General features: G+C 48.5%; 1 protein-coding gene and 2 long non-coding RNA genes across 3 annotated transcripts; all 3 read left to right on the top strand.

The window, feature by feature from the left end:
- Positions 1-11,168: 11,168 nt before the first annotated feature.
- On the top strand, positions 11,169-16,971 carry LOC116982122. Its single transcript, XR_004414356.1, has 2 exons — positions 11,169-11,266; positions 16,757-16,971. It is a non-coding gene; the product is annotated as an uncharacterized LOC116982122 (long non-coding RNA).
- Positions 11,265-12,684, top strand: LOC116982120 (zinc finger protein 239-like). Its single transcript, XM_033035445.1, has one exon. It carries the CDS (start codon positions 11,353-11,355, stop codon positions 12,403-12,405), a length of 1,053 nt encoding a protein of 350 aa, XP_032891336.1. The 5' UTR covers positions 11,265-11,352; the 3' UTR covers positions 12,406-12,684.
- Positions 13,310-14,517, top strand: LOC116982121. Its single transcript, XR_004414355.1, has 2 exons — positions 13,310-13,363; positions 14,303-14,517. It is a non-coding gene; the product is annotated as an uncharacterized LOC116982121 (long non-coding RNA).
- Positions 16,972-17,383: the final 412 nt, after the last annotated feature.

Raw genomic sequence — 17,383 nt, forward strand, 5'->3', positions numbered from 1 at the left:
TGGGAAGCTGGAGTAGTCGCCGTCAGTGTGATTGATTGGGGAAAACAAGCTCTTTGAGTAATTTATCTTATGTACCTGACAGGCAGCCAAAATTCTCTAATATATGCAGTAGCTTTGGTATGGAGTCAGTTGGGTTGGATATATATACAGCAGGTCGTCTGCGTACAGCGATACTTTGTGAGATTTACCATTTCGAAAGATACCTCTGATACCATCTTCTGTCCTAAGAGCTATAGCAAGTGGTTCTATTGCCAAATCAAATAAGTAGGGAGAAAGGCTGCAGCCCTGTCTGTAGTCCCTATGGAGGAGAAAGTAGTCAGAAATTATATTGTTGATCCGCACAGCTGCCGTTGGCGCAAAATATAATATATTAATCCATGATAAAAATGATGGACCAAAGTCAAATCTTTTGAGAACAGCAAACAAATATTGCCATTCGACCCGGTCGAAGGCCATCTTGGCGTCTAAAGAAATAATTACTTCTGATCGTTCTGTGGTGTGAGGTGTATACAATACATTAAGTAGGCGCCGCATGTTATAGAACGACTGCCTGCCCGGTATAAATCCAGTTTGGTCAGGGTTAATAACTTTGGAGATTACTGTTTCAAGACGGGTGGCTAAACTTTTTGTGAGGATTTTATAACCACAACTCAGCAAGCTTACAGGGCGGTATGAACCACACAATAGTGGGTCTTGATCTTTTTTAAGCAGGACTGATATGGTTGCCTGCCACATTGTTTAAGGTAGTTTCTGTTGGCTAAACATTTCCTGATACAACAATTTAAGTGTTGGAGCCAGTTTGATTGCAAATTCTTTGTATATTTCAATTGGGAAACTGTCTGGTCCTGGAACTTTGTTGCTCTGCATCGATTTAATTGTCTCGTAATATTTCTTTGGTTGATATTTCCCTGTCAATTTGTGCTTGGTCCTCTGTAGTAATTTCTGGGATGTACAGGCTGTTTAAGAAGTCTGACAGATCACTGGATGGTTCTGAAGCATAGATGGAAAAATAAAACTGTTTAAACTGGTCATTGATGGCATCTGGATCAGTAGTCTTTACCCTGGGCGATGTTAAAATTTCAGGAATAGTACTGGCGGCTGTGGACTGTCTGATCTGGTGAGCTAAAGGTTTTCCTGCCTTTTCTCCGTGTTCATTAAAAATCTTCTTTGATTTGAAGATTAGTTGCTCTGTTTGGTGGATAAATTGTCCAATTCTGTCTTAAGTAATAATTTCTCCTTGTAAAGTTCAGGTGTTGGCGAATTGGCATACAAACGGTCTATTTCCGCTATACTGTGCAACAGTTCTGTCAGATGTTGTTTATATTTCTTCCTCTCATATGCTGTATATGAGATTATCTGGCCTCAAAGGCAGGCTTTAAGAGCCTCCCAGATAGTCGCTAAGTGCATGTCCGGAGTATTATTAATTTCCATAAAGGTGTCTATTTGTTGAGAAAGAAATCTTTTGAAGGACTCCCTAGATAGTAATAGAAGATCAAACTGCCAAGTGTGTCGAAGTCTAGGGCAGTCTAGGAAGCCTATATCTAGTTGCACAGGGCTGTGATCAGAAATAACAACACTGTTATACTGGCTCCCCTTAACCATGGACAGGATCCTACTATCTACAAGAAAAAATAAATAAATTCTTGAACAAGAATGGTGTACTGGGGAAAAAAGGAATATTGTTTTGTTTTTGGGTTATTTCTTCTCCAGGAGTCAAAAAGAGTATAGGATTCTATAAATGAATTGATAACAGGGCCAGAATTTGAAATTTTACTGTTATGTCTCGGGTTGGATCTGTCCAAATAAGGATGTAATGCACAATTAAAATCCCCCCTAATATCAGTTGGTGGTCATTGAGATTTGGGAGGGATGTTATGAAGCTAGAGAAAAATGATGGGTCGTCCCAATTTGGTCCATATACATTGGCCAGTGCCACCTGTGTGCCATATAGATTGCCTGTTGCAACTACATACCTTCCCCTGGGGTCGGTGATGGTGGACGATAGGATGAATGGACTCCCCTTCCTGATTAAAATAGCTGTGCCTCGTTATCTAAACTCATTTTTGGAGCAGAATATTTGACCTTTAGGAGGCTTTTTTCAGTTTCACACGTTCACTTGATCGGAGGTGAGTTTCCTAAGGAACATAATATCATATTTCAGAGATTTTAAATGTGCAAAGACTGCTCCGCTTTACTGGATTATTAATTCCCTTTATATTCCAACTCAAGAAGAGAATAGCCCTTATTTTTGTTGTCATCCATTTTTTACAGGGTAGTAAGAAAGTAAAAAAACAATAAAGTCCCTGCCTACAAACAAAAATCAGAGCCTTAAAAACCCCTGCTGATCTACCAGTACCCTAGAGATCGCATCCCCCACTATCAGTGTAACATAGCAAATAACCATATATTTTTTAAAAACCCTCCAACAATGAACCCTAAACAGGGCGGACCATAATCTTATAAAGATTATATTACAATGAACTTACAATATTTCTGATTGAAAAAATATGTGCATTAATCTCTATACAACAGTTATCATAGCAATCTCTTATAGGTCAGTGAAACTCGGTCATCAGGATAATTTCCAAACACTAAACACTAATACATAGAGGTACCAACTAGAGGAGGGGCAGTGCTGGACCTCCTGTTAGGAAATGAGACGGGACAGGTGGCGGAGGTATGCGTTGGGGAGCACTTCGGGTCCAGTGATCACAATACCATTAGTTTCAATATAATTATGGAGAAGGTCAGAACTGGACCTAGGGTTGAGATTTTTGATTGGAGAAAGGCTAACTTTGATGAGATGCGAGATGATTTAAAAGGAGTGGACTGGGACATTTTGTTTCATGGGAAAGATGTAGAAGAGAAATGGTGGACATTTAAAGGGGAAATTTTAAGAGTACAGAATCTTTATGTTCCTGTTCGGTTGAAAGGAAACAGTAAAAATTGGAAAGAGCCCTGGTTTTCAAGGGAAATTGGACATCTTGTTCGGAAAAAAGAGGGAGATCTACAATAATTATAGGCAGCATGAAGTAAATGAGGTGCTTGTGGAGTATAAGGAATGTAAAAAGAATCTTAAGAAATAAATTAGAAAAGCTAAAAGAAGATATGAGGTTGCTTTGGCAAGTAAGGTGAAAGTAAATCCAAAGGGTTTCTACAGCTATATTAATAGCAAAAGGATAACGAGGGATAAAATTGGTCCATTGGAGAAACAGAGTGGGCAGCTATCTGCAGAGCCGAAAGAGATGGGGGAGATATTGAACAATTTATTTTCTTTGGTATTCACCAAGGAGAAGGATATTGAATTATGTGAGGTAAGGGAAACGAGTAGAGTAGTTATGGATACTATGAGTTTCAAAGTAAAAGAAGTACTGACACTTTTGAAAAATATAAAGTGGATAAGTCTCCAGGTCCTGACAGGATATTCCCTAGGACATTGAGGGAAGTTAGTGTAGAAATAGCCGGGGCTATGACAGTAATATTTCAAATGTCATTAGAAACGGGAATAGTCCCCGAGGATTGGCGTACTGCGTATGTTGTTCCATTGTTTAAAAAGGGTTCTAAGAGTAAACCTAGCAATTATAGACCTGTTAGTTTAACTTCAGTGGTGGACAAATTAATGGAAAAGATACTTAGAGATAATATATATAAGCATCTGGATAAACGGTCTGATTAGGAACAGTCAACATGGATTTGTGCCTGGAAGGTCATGTTTGACTAATCTTCTTGAATTTTTTGAAGAGGTTACTAGGGAAATTGACGAGGGTAAAGCAGTGGATGTTGTCTATATGGACTTTAGTAAGGCCTTTGACAAGGTTCCTCATGGAAGGTTGGTTAAGAAGGTTAAACTGTTGGGTATAAATGCAGGAATAGCAAGATGGATTCAGCAGTGGCTGAATGGGAGAAGCCAGAGGGTAATGGTGGATGGCTGTTTGTCAGGTTGGAGGCAGGTGTCTAGTGGGGTGCCTCAGGGATCTGTGTTGGGTCCTTTGTTGTTTGTCATGTACATCAATGATCTGGATGAAGGGGTGGTAAATTGGATTAGTAAGTATGCAGATGATACCAAGATAGGGGGTGTTGTGGATAATGAAGAGGATTTCCAAAGTCTACAGAGTGATTTAGGCCATTTGGAAAAATGGGCTGAAAGATGGCAGATGGAGTTTAATGTTGATAAATGTGAGGTGTTACACCTTGGCAGGACAAATCAAAATAGGACGTACATGATAAATGGTAGGGAATTGAAGAATACAGTTGAACAGAGGGATCTGGGAATAACCGTGCATAGTTCCTTGAAGGTGGAATCTCATATAGATAGGGTGGTAAAGAAAGCTTTTGGTATGCTAGCCTTTATAAATCAGAGCATTGAGTATAGAAGCTGGGATGTAATGTTAAAATTGTACAAGGCATTGGTGAGACCAAATCTGGAGTATGGTGTGCAATTTTGGTCGCCCAATTATAGGATGGATGTCAACAAAATAGAGAGAGTACAGAGGAGATTTACTAGAATGTTGCCTGGGTTTCAACAACTAAGTTACAGAGATAGGTTGAATAAGTTAAGTCTTTATTCTCTGGAGCGCAGAAGGTTAAGGGGGGACTTGATAGAGGTCTTTAAAATGATGAGAGGGATAAACAGAGTTGATGTGATCAAGCTTTTCCCTTTGAGAATAGGGAAGATTCAAACAAGAGGACATGACCAGAATTAAGGGACAGAAGTTTAGGGGTAACATGAGGGGGAACTTCTTTACTCAGATAGTGGTAGCGGTGTGGAATGAGCTTCCAGTGGAAGTGGTGGCGGCAGGTTCGTTGGTATCATTTAAAAATAAATTGGATAGGCATATGGATGAGAAGGGAATGGAGGGTTATGGTATGAGTGCAGGCAGGTGGGACTAAGGGAAAAAAGTTGTTCGGCACGGACTTGTAGGGCCGAGATGGCCTGTTTCCGTGCTGTAATTGTTATATGGTTAAATGGCCTTATAGAATATAAAATAATTATCTAGGGCGGCGCTGGCTTAACAGCTGCGGCTCACCTGCAGTCCATCTGTTTTTTTTTCTTTCTTTTTGTTCCTTGTCATGTTTTAGTTAATTTTGTTTTATTAAGTTGTGTATGTGTGTGGGTGGGGTGGGAGAAACATGTTTTGGTCTCTTCCTTCGGGGGATGCGACTTTTTCTTCAGTCGTATTCCCCGTCCCCGTCTCCGTCTGCGCCGAGGCCTAATGGCGGAGCTGGCGGCATCGGAGCTGGAGCAGCGGCAGCAGCAGCGGAGACGCGACTCGGCCCTGGAGCTGTGGCGGCGGCAGCAGCAGCGGTAGCGGAGACCCGACTCGGCCCCGAAGCTGTGGCGGAGACAGCGAAGACCCGACTCGGCCCCGAAGCTGTGGCGGAGGCAGCGGCAGCGGAGACCCGACTCGGCCTTGGAGCTGTGGCGGAGGCAGCGGTAGCAGAGACCCAACTCTGCCTCGGAGCTGTGGCGAAGGCAGCGGTGGCGGATACCCGACTCGGCCTCGGATCTGTGGCGGAGGCAGCGGCAGCAGAGACCCGACTCGGCCCCGAAGCTGTGGCGGCTGCAGCGACCACCCGCAGAGTTTGAACCGTCGCCTCGGCACAGAGGGAGAACAAAGAGGGAAGAGACAGAGACTTTAAGATTTTGCCTTCCACCACAGTGAGGAGGTGTTTGGTGAACTCACTGTGGTGGATGTTAAATTTGTGTTGATTGTGTGTTTTTGTCATTTTTTAAATTATATGTATGACTGCAGGGAAACAAAATTTCGTTCATACCAAAGGGTCTGAATGACAATAAACGAATCTAATCTAATAAATATTTTTCAGATGGATTAGTCATTATTGAAACACATCTGTATTAAACAATAAAGGCAACATTACACGTGAATTTTGGAATATGACTGTTGAATACTGAAATAAACTCAAACTCGAACCGTAACTTTACCCTATAACTCGACTCCTTGCCAGTCCGCTGCACTAGCTGCCAGCACTTGGCCAACAGTACCGGTTAGCCGCTAACACCGGTTAGCCGCAAACACCAGTTAGCCGCTAATACGAGTATGTCGATATCTCAGTCTTGGGGCTTAAGATTCTTCCTGATGTTGTCCACCGCTTCCGACTGGTCTCCAAACCGCTTGTATTAGCCGGTAGACAATGAGATACGGAGAGTCGCAGGGTACAGGATTCCAAACTTTATGCCCTGGCAAGTCCGCAGATGCCGCTTAGGTTTGGAGAAGGCCGCTCTATTTTTAGCCACCGCTGCGGTGTAATCCGGGAAAATACTCACTCGCTTGTCATTTAGGGTCAGCGGGGCCAAGAGGGCAGCTTTTCGGAAAACTTCCACTTATCTCTTGGTAGTAATGGAACTTTACCACGATGACCCTCGGAGATTCTCCTGCGTTGGGTGGAGACCATAGGCTACGGTGGGCTCAGTCTAGAGTCGGAGTGAAGTCGAGGCTCAGTAGCTCCCGTTGCATCTTAGCGATAGCATCCGTAGGCCGCAGGTCTCCGCCGGTCTCGAACCCCTCTTTTATCCTGACGATGCGCGCATTGCACCAACGTTGTCGTCCCTCCAGGTCATCTTGGTTTAGGCATAGCATGGCAACTTCTGACTTTAGCTGGTCCATTTCCCCCTCAGGTTTTGTTCTCTTGTCGGAGTATGTATTCAGACCGCCCACCAGCTCTTTCAAAAGGGTGTCATGTTTCGCCATGTGGTCCCATATAGAGTCTATTTTAGCATTCAAGTCTTTGGTACTTGAATCTATTCTGCTAAGAACCTGTTTTCGCTGTTTGTTAAGGCAGCCATCACTTCAGACAAGTCGTCAGACTCACCATCTTGGGACCCCGAGGTTTTAGCGGCTTTGTCTTTGTCAGACTTTGTTTTGCCCATGGCGTCTCCAACGCTGTCAATATAACCATATAACCATATAACCATATAACCATATAACAATTACAGCACGGAAACAGGCCATCTCGACCCTTCTAGTCCGTGCCGAACACATAATCTCCCCTAGTCCCATATACCTGCGCACAGACCATAACCCTCCATTCCTTTCCCATCCATATAACTATCCAATTTATTTTTAAATGATAAAAACGAACCTGCCTCCACCACCTTCACTGGAAATCATTCCACACAGCTACCACTCTCTGAGTAAAGAAGTTCCCCCTCATGTTACCCCTAAACTTCAGTCCCTTAATTCTCAAGTCATGTCCCCTTGTTTGAATCTTCCCTACTCTCAGTGGGAAAAGCTTTTCCACGTCAACTCTGTCTATCCCTCTCATCATTTTAAAAACCTCTATCAAGTCCCCCCTTAACCTTCTGCGCTCCAAAGAATAAAGCCCTAACTTGTTCAACCTTTCTCTGTAACTTAGTTGCTGAAACCCAGGCAACATTCTAGTAAATCTCCTCTGTACTCTATCTATTTTGTTAACATCCTTCCTATAATTAGGCGACCAAAATTGTACACCATACTCCAGAATTGGCCTCACCAATGCCTTGTACAATTTTAACATTACATCCCAACTTCTATACTCAATGCTCTGATTTATAAAGGCCAGCACACCAAAAGCTTTCTTTACCACCCTATCTACATGAGATTCCACTTTCAGGGAACTGTGCACAGTTATTCCCAGATCCCTCTGTTCACCTACATTCTTCAATTCCCTACCATTTACCATGTACGTCCTATTTTGATTTGTCCTGCCAAGATGTAGCACCTCACACTTATCAGCATTAAACTCCATCTGCCATCTTTCAGCCCACTCTTCCAACTGGCATACATCTCTCTGTAGACTTTGAAACTCTACTTCATTACCCGCAACCCCACCTATCTTAGTATCATCTGCATACTTACTAATCCGATTTACCACGCCATCGTCCAGATCATTGATGTACATGACAAACAACAGTGGACCCAACACAGATCCCTGTGGCACCCCACTCGTCAGTGGCCTCCAACCTGACAAACAACCATCCACCATTACTCTCTGGCATCTCCCATTCAGCCACTGTTGAATCCATCTTGCTACTCCAACATTAATACCCAACCATTGAACCTTCTTAACCAACCTTCCATGAGGAACCTTGTCAAAGGCCTTACTGAAGTCCATATACACAACATCCAATATGCAAATGCAAAGTCACTAATTTGATGCACCTGCAGTTCAATAACGCACGTCTTAAACCCAAGTCATCTGAGGTTAATAGAAAAAAAAGTTATTAGTATAAAAAGTTCGCCCTGGGCAGAGGCTCAGAAAAACACGTCCCTACATGTCACTGCACACCAGCTTCCCCCCTGATCTTAAGATTCTTGAGGGTTGTTTTAATACCAGTGTCTCAAAATAACTCCTATGTTCAGTAGACATAATATTTCTTAAATATATAAATATGTCAAAGTTTATTAACTGGCGATAGATGTGGCCCTCCAGCCGCTCACAGACCTGGGACCTGGCCCCTAGGCAGAACCGGGTTGCCCACCCCTGACCTACACAGTGAATGACAATAGACAATAGGTGCAGGAGTAGGCCATTTGGACCTTCGAGCCAGCACCGTCATTCAATGTGATCATGGCTGATCATCCTCAATCAGTACCCCGTTCCTGCCTTCCCCCATATCCCCTGACTACGCTATTTTTAAGAGCCCTATCTAGCTCTCTCTTGAAAGCATCCAGAGAACCTGCCTCCACCGCCCTCTGAGACAGAATTCCACAGACTCACCCCTCTCTGTGTGAAAAAGTGTTTCCTCGTCTCCGTTCTAAATGGCTTACTCCTTATTCTAAAAATGTGGCCCCTGGTTCTGGACTCCCCCAACATCGGGAACATGTTTCCGGCCTCTAGCGTGTCCAAGCCCTTAACAATCTTATATGTTTCAATGAGATATCCTCTCATCCTTCTAAACTCCAGAGTGTACAAGCCCAGATGCTCCATTCTCTCAGCATACGACAGTCCTGCCATCCCGGGAATTAACTTTGTAAAACTACGCTGCACTCCCTCAATAGCAAGAATGTCCTTCCTCAAATTAGGGGAACAAAACTGCACACAATACTCCAAGTGTGGTCTCACTAGGGCTCTGTACAACTGCAGAATGACCTCTTTGCTCCTATATTTGATTCCACTTGTTATAAAGGCCAGCATGCCATTCGCTTTCTTCACTGCCTGCTGTACCCGCATGCTTACTTTCATACACTGATGTACAAGGACCCCCCAGATCCCGGTGTACTTTCCTTTTTTCCAACTTGACACCATTTAGATAGTAATCTGCCTTCCTGTTATTGCTGCCAAAATTGGTAGGCCTCTGGGTAGTGTTGTAGAGCAGAGGGATCTCAGTACAGGAACAGAGTTAATTGAAAGTGGCATCACAGGTAGATAAGGTGGTCAAAAAGGCTTTTGGCACATTGGCCTTTATCAGTCAGAGTATTGAATAGTTGGGCGATCATGTTGCAGTTGTATAAGATGTTGGTGAGGTCACATTTACAGCTTTGTGTTCAATTTGGGTCACTATGTTATTGGAAAGATGTCGTCAAGCTGGAAAGGGCACAGAGAAGATTTACTAGGATGTTGCCAGGACTAGGGGGTCTGAACTATAGGGAGAGGACTCTATTCCTTCGAGCGCAGGAGGATGAGGGGTGTGAGGTGGGTGGTGGGAGGGGGGATGGGTGGGGTGTGGGGGGGCAGTGAAGGTGCAGGCAGGGTGGACTTGACGTGTGGGGGGGGGTTGCGGGCACTCTCTGTCTCTCTGTCTGTCTCTGTCTCACTGTCTCTCTGTGACTCTCTCTCTGTCGCTCTCTCTCTCTCTGTCTGTCTCTCTCTCTGTCGCTGTCTGTCTGTCTGTCTGTCTGTCTCTCTCTGTCTCTCTCTCCCCCTCCCTCTGTCCCCCTCCCTCTGCCCCCCTCCCTCTGCCCCCCTCCCTCTGCCCCCCTCCCTCTGCCCCCCTCTCCCTCCCTGTCCCCCTCTCCCTCTCCCATTCACCCTCTCCCCCTCTCCCTCTCTCTCTCCCTTTCCCCCCATTTCCCTGCCCCTCTCCCCCTCTCCCTCTCCTCCCTCTCTCCTCCCCCCTCCCTCCCGCTCCCTCTCCCCCTCCCCCTCCCACCCCTCTCCCCTCTCTCTCCTCTTTCCTCCCTCCCTCTCCCTCCCTCTCTCTCCCTCTCTCCCTCTCTCTCCCTCCCTCTCTCTCCCTCCCTCCTCTCTCCCCTCTCGTCTCTCTCTCCCTCTCTCCCTTCCCCCCATTTCTCCCTCTCGACATTCTCGGCGCGCACACAAACCCGCAACTCATCCGCAGCTAGGATCAACCCCGCGTCCCCGGTGACGCAAGGGCTGCCGAACCGTCACTGGACCTTCCCCCCGTCCCCCCCCCCTGTGTCCCATCCATGCCCGGGGGGCGGCCAGAGATGTATGGGGCGAGCCAGGACCGACGGGACTCCGGCCCAGAGCAATGGCGGCCCCAGGCCCACAGCCAGCACGGAGAAGAAGCGCCAACCCCAGCCGGCACCGAAGTGGCCAACCGACAGCCACTGGACAAGGCGAGAGGCGCAGCTGACGGTCCCCGGCCCGCCCAGGAATAGGCTCTCCGGGAGCTAGGGCAGAGCCGAGCCGGAGCCAGTGCCTCCCCTCTCCCCGCGCCGGTTGCAAGCCCAGGGCCCCCACCGCCCCGCCAGCCCAGGGCCATACCGGACATCTCCGGATGCCCCCGGACAGGGACGGGACACCCGGGAGGGGACGGCTCAGCAGCAACTCAACAGCGCCCGCAGTGCTGGAGACCCGGGCCCAACGACGGGCGAAATGCAGACCTGCATCCACATAGCAGCACAGCCGCCGAGAATGTTTATAGTTAGTGACCTATGACCTGGGCATGCGCAGTCAGAATGCCAAACTCGCTTATTCACTGGATATTTTCAAGACTAGATTTACAACTCCCTCTCCCCCCCCCCCCGCTCTCCCCTCATAACCCCTCTCCCTTCACCCCCTCCCCTCACATTCACCGTCCTCATCCCACTTCCCCCACTTGCCCCCTCACCACCTCTACCCTCCTCCCCCCCCCTCATATCTCCCCCATTCACCTCCTCCTCCCTCCACCTTCCCTCCCCCCCCCGTTCCCCTCCCCATCCCCCTTCCCCCCCCTTTAAGCACCAGTAATGTTCACACGTTAGTAATGTCCTGTTTGCCAGCTTGTTGACCCTCTGTGTTGCCCTCCTGCAGGGTTTAGGAGCCTTTGCTGTGGACGGAGAGAAGGGGACATGAGCGGCCATTAAGGGGGGCTAGAGAGCCGGTGAGCCCCCCCCCCCCCCCCCCCCCCCATCTGCTCGTTGTGTGGGCTGAGCTTCGAGGGGCTGAGCTTCAGTGGAGAACCACACGATGGGGCACAATAAGGAGAAGCGTTATGAGTGTGACGTGTGTGGCAAGTCCTGGCAGCGCCCGAGCGAGCTGGAGATCCACCGGCGGGTACACACGGGAGAACGTCCCTTTGACTGCTCCGACTGTGGCAAGAGCTTTACCCAGTTGTCTGGGCTGCAGGGACACCGGCGGGTGCACACGGAAGAACGCCCCTTTAAATGCTCCGACTGCGGCAAGAGCTTCAAGATGGCAAAGGAACTGAACACACACCGGCGCGTGCACACGGGCGAGAAGCCCTATGGCTGCTCCACCTGCGGCAAGCGCTTTGCCCAGTCGTCGGGGCTGCAGATGCACCTGCGGGTGCACACGGGCGAGAAACCATATGGTTGCTCCACCTGCGGCAAGAACTTTGCCCGGTTGTCGGGCCTGCGGATGCATTGGCGGGTGCACACGGGCGAGAAGCCCTATGGCTGCTCCACCTGCGGCAAGAGCTTTGCCCGGTTATGGGGGCTGCGGGAGCACCGGCGGGTGCACAGCAGTGAGCGGCCCTTCTCCTGCTCCGACTGCGGAAAATTCTTCAAGGCGTGCACGCACCTCAAGGTGCACAGGCGCCTGCACACCGAGCGGCCATATACCTGCAGTGACTGCGGCAAGGGCTTCACCTGCTCCAGCAACCTGCTGGATCACCAGCACACCCACACCGCCGAGCGCCCCTTCACCTGCGCCCAGTGCGGCAAGGGCTTTACCCAGTCCAGCAACTTGCTGTCCCACCAGCGCACCCACACCGGCGAGCGCCCCTTCACGTGCGCCCAGTGCGGCAAGGGCTTCACCCGCTCCTCCAGGCTGCTGTCCCATCAGCAGATGCACACTGGCGACCTTCCCATCCCCAGCCCGGTGTGTGGAGAGCGCTTTGCCATGCCCTCCCATGTCCTGTCTCACCAATGCATGCACACCAGTGGCCAGCCCTATGACTGCCCGTACTGTGGCGAGTCGTTTGACAGCTCGCGGGGGTTGCGGCAGCACCGGCGGGCCCATGGCAGCAAGTCGCTGCTCCCACAGCGGCAAGAGTTTTAAGAGCGCACGGGGGCTGAGGGAACATTAGCAGATACACACCAGAGAGAGACCCTTTGAGTGCGCTGAGTGTGGCAAGGGTTTCACCCGCATGTCCAGCCTGTGGCAGCACCGGCGTGCCCACAGTGATGAGCGTCCCTCCCCCTGCCTGTCCTGTGGTAAAGGCTTCACCCGCCTTGACCACCTGTTGGAGCACTGGCGAGTCCACACCAGCCAGCGCCCCTTTACCTGCCCGCTCTGTGGCAAGGCCTTTGCCCGCTCCTCCAGCCTGCTGGCACACCGTAATGTGGATAGGCACTGTTTAGGTAGACACAAAATGCTGGAAGGAATGGGTAATGTTTCGTGTCGAGACCCTCTTCAGTCTCCACCCAAAACGTCACCCATTCCTTCTCTCCAGAGATGCTGCCTGTCCCGCTGAGTTATTCCAGCATTTTGTGTCTATTTTTGTGAACCAGCATCTACAGTTCCCTGTTTTTAAACCATTCTGGTAAACCTTCTCTGCACCTTCCCCAAAGCCTTCACATCAGCCCTGCAATGGAGTGACCAGAAATGTATGCAATACTCCAAATGCTACCTGACCAATGTCCCTTAAAGCCACACATATACATTCCTCTCTCCTTATCTCACACCCTTTTATCTCCTTATTTTCTCTCACCTGTCACTTACTCCACTCATCTGCCGATCACCCCCTTATCTGTTAACATCGTGTCAGTCTAAAGAAGGGTCCCGACCCGAAATGTCACCTTTCCATGTTCTCCACAGATACTGCCTGACCCGCTGATGTACTCCAGTACTCTGTGAAACGTCACCTTTCCATGTTCCCCACAGATGCTCCCTGACTCGCCAAGTTACTGCAGCACTTCGTGTTCGAGTCATACAGTGTGGATACAGGCCCTTCGGCCCAACTGGCCCACACCTATCAACATGTCCCAGCTACACTAGTCTAACCTGCCTGCGTTTGGTACATATCCCTCCAAACTTTTACTATCCGTGTACCTGTCTAAGTGTTTCTTAAAATTTGGGATAGTCCCAGCCTCACCTACCTCCTCTGGCTGCTCGTTCCATACACACACCACCCTTTGTGTGAAAAAGTTACCTCTCAGATTTCTATTAAATCTTTTTCCCTTCACCTTGAATCTATGTCCTCTGGTTCTCGATTCCCATACTCTGGGCAACAGATTCTGTGCATCTAACTAAATTTTGTTTGATGCAAGATTCCAGCATCTGCAGTTTCTTGTGTCTCCCTCACCTATATCCACCTATCACTTCTGAATAAGGGTCTCAACCTGCAACGCCACTCATTCCTTCCCTCTGGAGATGCTATGTATCCCGCTGGATATGCTATGTTACTCCAGCATTTCACCCTACACTTGCGCTCGGTCCGCCAAGGCCTGCTGGATCTCTTTGTTGCCAACCATTTTAACTCCCCTTCCCACTCCCACACTGATCTTTCTGTCCTGGGCATCCTCCATTGCCAGAGTGAGGTGACACGCAAACTGGAGGAACAGCACCTCACAGCTTAAAGCCCAATAACATTGTCACTGAATTCTCCAAATTAAAGGAGATTACCCCCCCCCCCCCCTCCACCCTAATCAAGTCCTGCAGTGTGTCCATCTCTTTTTTCCAGCTTTCTCCCCCAACTCCATCAGTCTAAAGAAGGATCCAGACATGACACGCGTCTGTCCATTCCCCTCCAAAGTGCCGGTAGAACTCAGCAGGTCAGCCATCCGTGCTGGGAAACGGATGGAGGTGTTCCTAATATAAGCCCTTCTTGGCCCAGTTGAGAATACGGTTCCATTCTTTGGATGGGAAGCGAGGTCCGAGCTGATCAGTCATCAACAGCCCCCCCCCCCTCCCTCGTGACCCATCTGTTCGTCATTCCATTGTCTTCTTCTCGCAGGCAAAAGGCGTCTGGATTAAACCGGAGTCACCGCTTCCCGTCCACCGGCCATTCCCCCTCAACTCCGAACGGTGGGATCTCGCTCTCCGCCCGTGGATGTCCGCAAGACTCTGGCTGCGGTAAATAAGGACTTTGGCTCGTTAACCCGCTGGAGCCAAGTTGTATTCCAATGAAATAAATGTATTTTCAATGAAATAAATGTATTTTCCATGAAATAAATGTCTTTCTTATGAAATAGGCTGAGCTGGGATCGAGGCTTGGAAGGCTGAGCTTGGAAGGCTGAGCTCACCTCCCCACAATAAAGCACAATAAATTACATACAAAAGCACAATACATGGTTTAAGATCAAGAACGGGTGCTGTATGCAGAGAGAGAGCGTGTGAGAGAGAGAGAGGGAGAGACTGCGCACCCACACCGTCGAGCGCCGCTTCATCTGCCGCTGCGGCAAGCATTTCAAGAGCGCACGGGGACTGTGGGAGCACCAGCGGATACGCACCGAGAGTGACCCTTTGTGTGCGCTGAGTGTGGCAAGGGTTTCACACGCATGTCCAGCCTGTGGCAGCACCGGCAGTGAGCGTTCCTTCCCCTGCCCGTCAATAGACAATAGGTGCAGGAGGCCATTCAGCCCTTCAAGCCATCGCTGCCATTCACTGTGAACCTGGCTGATCGTCCACAATCAGTACCCCGTTCCTGCCCTCTCACCATATCCCATGACTCTGCTATCTTTAAAAGCTCTATCTAACTCTCTTTTGAAAGCATCCAGAGAAGTGGCCTCCACTGCCTTCTGAGGCAGATAATTCCACAGACTCACAACTCTGTGTGAAAAGTATTTCCCCATCTCCGTTCTAAATGGCTTACCCCTGATTCTTAAACTGTGGCTCCGGTTCTGGACTCCCCCAACATCGGGAACATATTTCCAGCCTCTAGCGTGTCCAAATCCTTAATAATCTTACATGTTTCAATAAGATCATGTCTCATCTAATTAAATTCCAGAGTGTACAAGCCCAGCCTCTCCATTCTCTCAGCATATGACAGTCCCGCCATCCCGGGAGTTAATCTGTGTGAACCAACGCTGCACTCCCTCAATAGCAAGAATGTCCTTCCACAAATTTGGAGACCAAAACTGCACACGATACTGCAGGTGTGGTCTCACTAGGGCCCTATGCAACTGCAGAAGGACCTTTTTACTCCTATACTCAACTCCTCTTGTTAAGAAGGCCAACAGGCCATTCGCTACATTCACTGCCTGCTGTACCTGCATGCTTACTTTCAGTGACTGATGAACAAGGATCCCCGGATCCCGTGGTACTTCCCCTTTTCCCAACTTGACGCCATTTAGATAACAATGGCTACATCCACTGGCTCTCCCTTGTCCATTTTCCTAGTTACATCCTCAAAAAATTCCAGAAGATTAGTCAAGCATGATTTCCCCTTCGTAAATCCATGCTGACTCAGACCGATCCTGCTGCTGCTATCCAAATGCGCCGCTATTACATCTTTTATAATTGACTCCAGCATCTTTCCCACCACCGATGTCAGGCTAACTAGTCTATAATTCCCTGCTTTCTCTCCCGCCTTTCTTAAAAAGTGGGATAACATTAGCTATCCTCCAATCCACAGGAACTGATCCTGAGTTTATAGAACATTGGAAAATGATTACCACCCCATTCCTGCTTTCTCCCCATATCCCTTGATTCAGTTAGCCCGAAGGGCTAGATCTAACTCTCTTAAAAATGTCCAGTGAATTGGCATCCACTGCCTTCTGTGGCAAAGAATTCCACGGATTCACAACTCTGGGTGAGAAAGATTTTCTTCATCACAGTCCTAAATAGCCGAGCACTTATTCTCAAACTGTCGCCCCTGGTTTTGGACTCCCCCATCGAGAACATGTTTCCTGCATCTAGTCCTTCCAATCCCTTAAGAATTGTATTTGTTTCGTTAAGTTCCCCTCTCATCGTTCTAAATTCCAGTGAATACAAGCCCAGTTGACCCATTCTTTCATCATCTGTCAGTCCTGCCATCCTGGGTATTAACCTGGTGAACCTACACTGCATTCCCTCAATAGCAAGCATGTCCTTCCTCAAAATTGGAGACCAAAACTGCACACAATACTCCAGGTGTGGTCTCACCAGGGCCCTGTACAACTGCAGAAAGACACCTTTGCTCATAGACTCAACTCCACTCATTATTAAACTCCATCAGTCTAAAGAAGGATCCAGACATGACACGCGTCTGTCCATTCCCCTCCAAAGTGCCGGTAGAACTCAGCAGGTCAGCCATCCGTGCTGGGAAACGGATGGAGGTGTTCCTAATATAAGCCCTTCTTGGCCCAGTTGAGAATACGGTTCCATTCTTTGGATGGGAAGCGAGGTCCGAGCTGATCAGTCATCAACAGCCCCCCCCCCCCTCCCTCGTGACCCATCTGTTCGTCATTCCATTGTCTTCTTCTCGCAGGCAAAAGGCGTCAGGATTAAACCGGAGTCACCGCTTCCCGTCCACCGGCCATTCCCCCTCAACTCCGAACGGTGGGATCTCGCTCTCCGCCCGTGGATGTCCGCAAGACTCTGGCTGCGGTAAATAAGGACTTTGGCTCGTTAACCCGCTGGAGCCAAGTTGTATTCCAATGAAATAAATGTATTTTCAATGAAATAAATGTATTTTCCATGAAATAAATGTCTTTCTTATGAAATAGGCTGAGCTGGGATCGAGGCTTGGAAGGCTGAGCTTGGAAGGCTGAGCTCACCTCCCCACAATAAAGCACAATAAATTACATACAAAAGCACAATACATGGTTTAAGATCAAGAACGGGTGCTGTATGCAGAGAGAGAGCGTGTGAGAGAGAGAGAGGGAGAGACTGCGCACCCACACCGTCGAGCGCCGCTTCATCTGCCGCTGCGGCAAGCATTTCAAGAGCGCACGGGGACTGTGGGAGCACCAGCGGATACGCACCGAGAGTGACCCTTTGTGTGCGCTGAGTGTGGCAAGGGTTTCACATGCATGTCCAGCCTGTGGCAGCACCGGCAGTGAGCGTTCCTTCCCCTGCCCGTCAATAGACAATAGGTGCAGGAGGCCATTCAGCC

The sequence above is a fragment of the Amblyraja radiata genome, chromosome 16 (genome assembly GCF_010909765.2).
Source record: "Amblyraja radiata isolate CabotCenter1 chromosome 16, sAmbRad1.1.pri, whole genome shotgun sequence".
In the NCBI taxonomy this organism is placed as follows: domain Eukaryota; kingdom Metazoa; phylum Chordata; class Chondrichthyes; order Rajiformes; family Rajidae; genus Amblyraja; species Amblyraja radiata.

Coding starts and splice junctions, on each gene's coding strand:
- LOC116982120 (XM_033035445.1), top strand. CDS start 11,353: ATGGGGCACAATAAGGAGAAGCGTTATGAGTGTGACGTGTGTGGCAAG.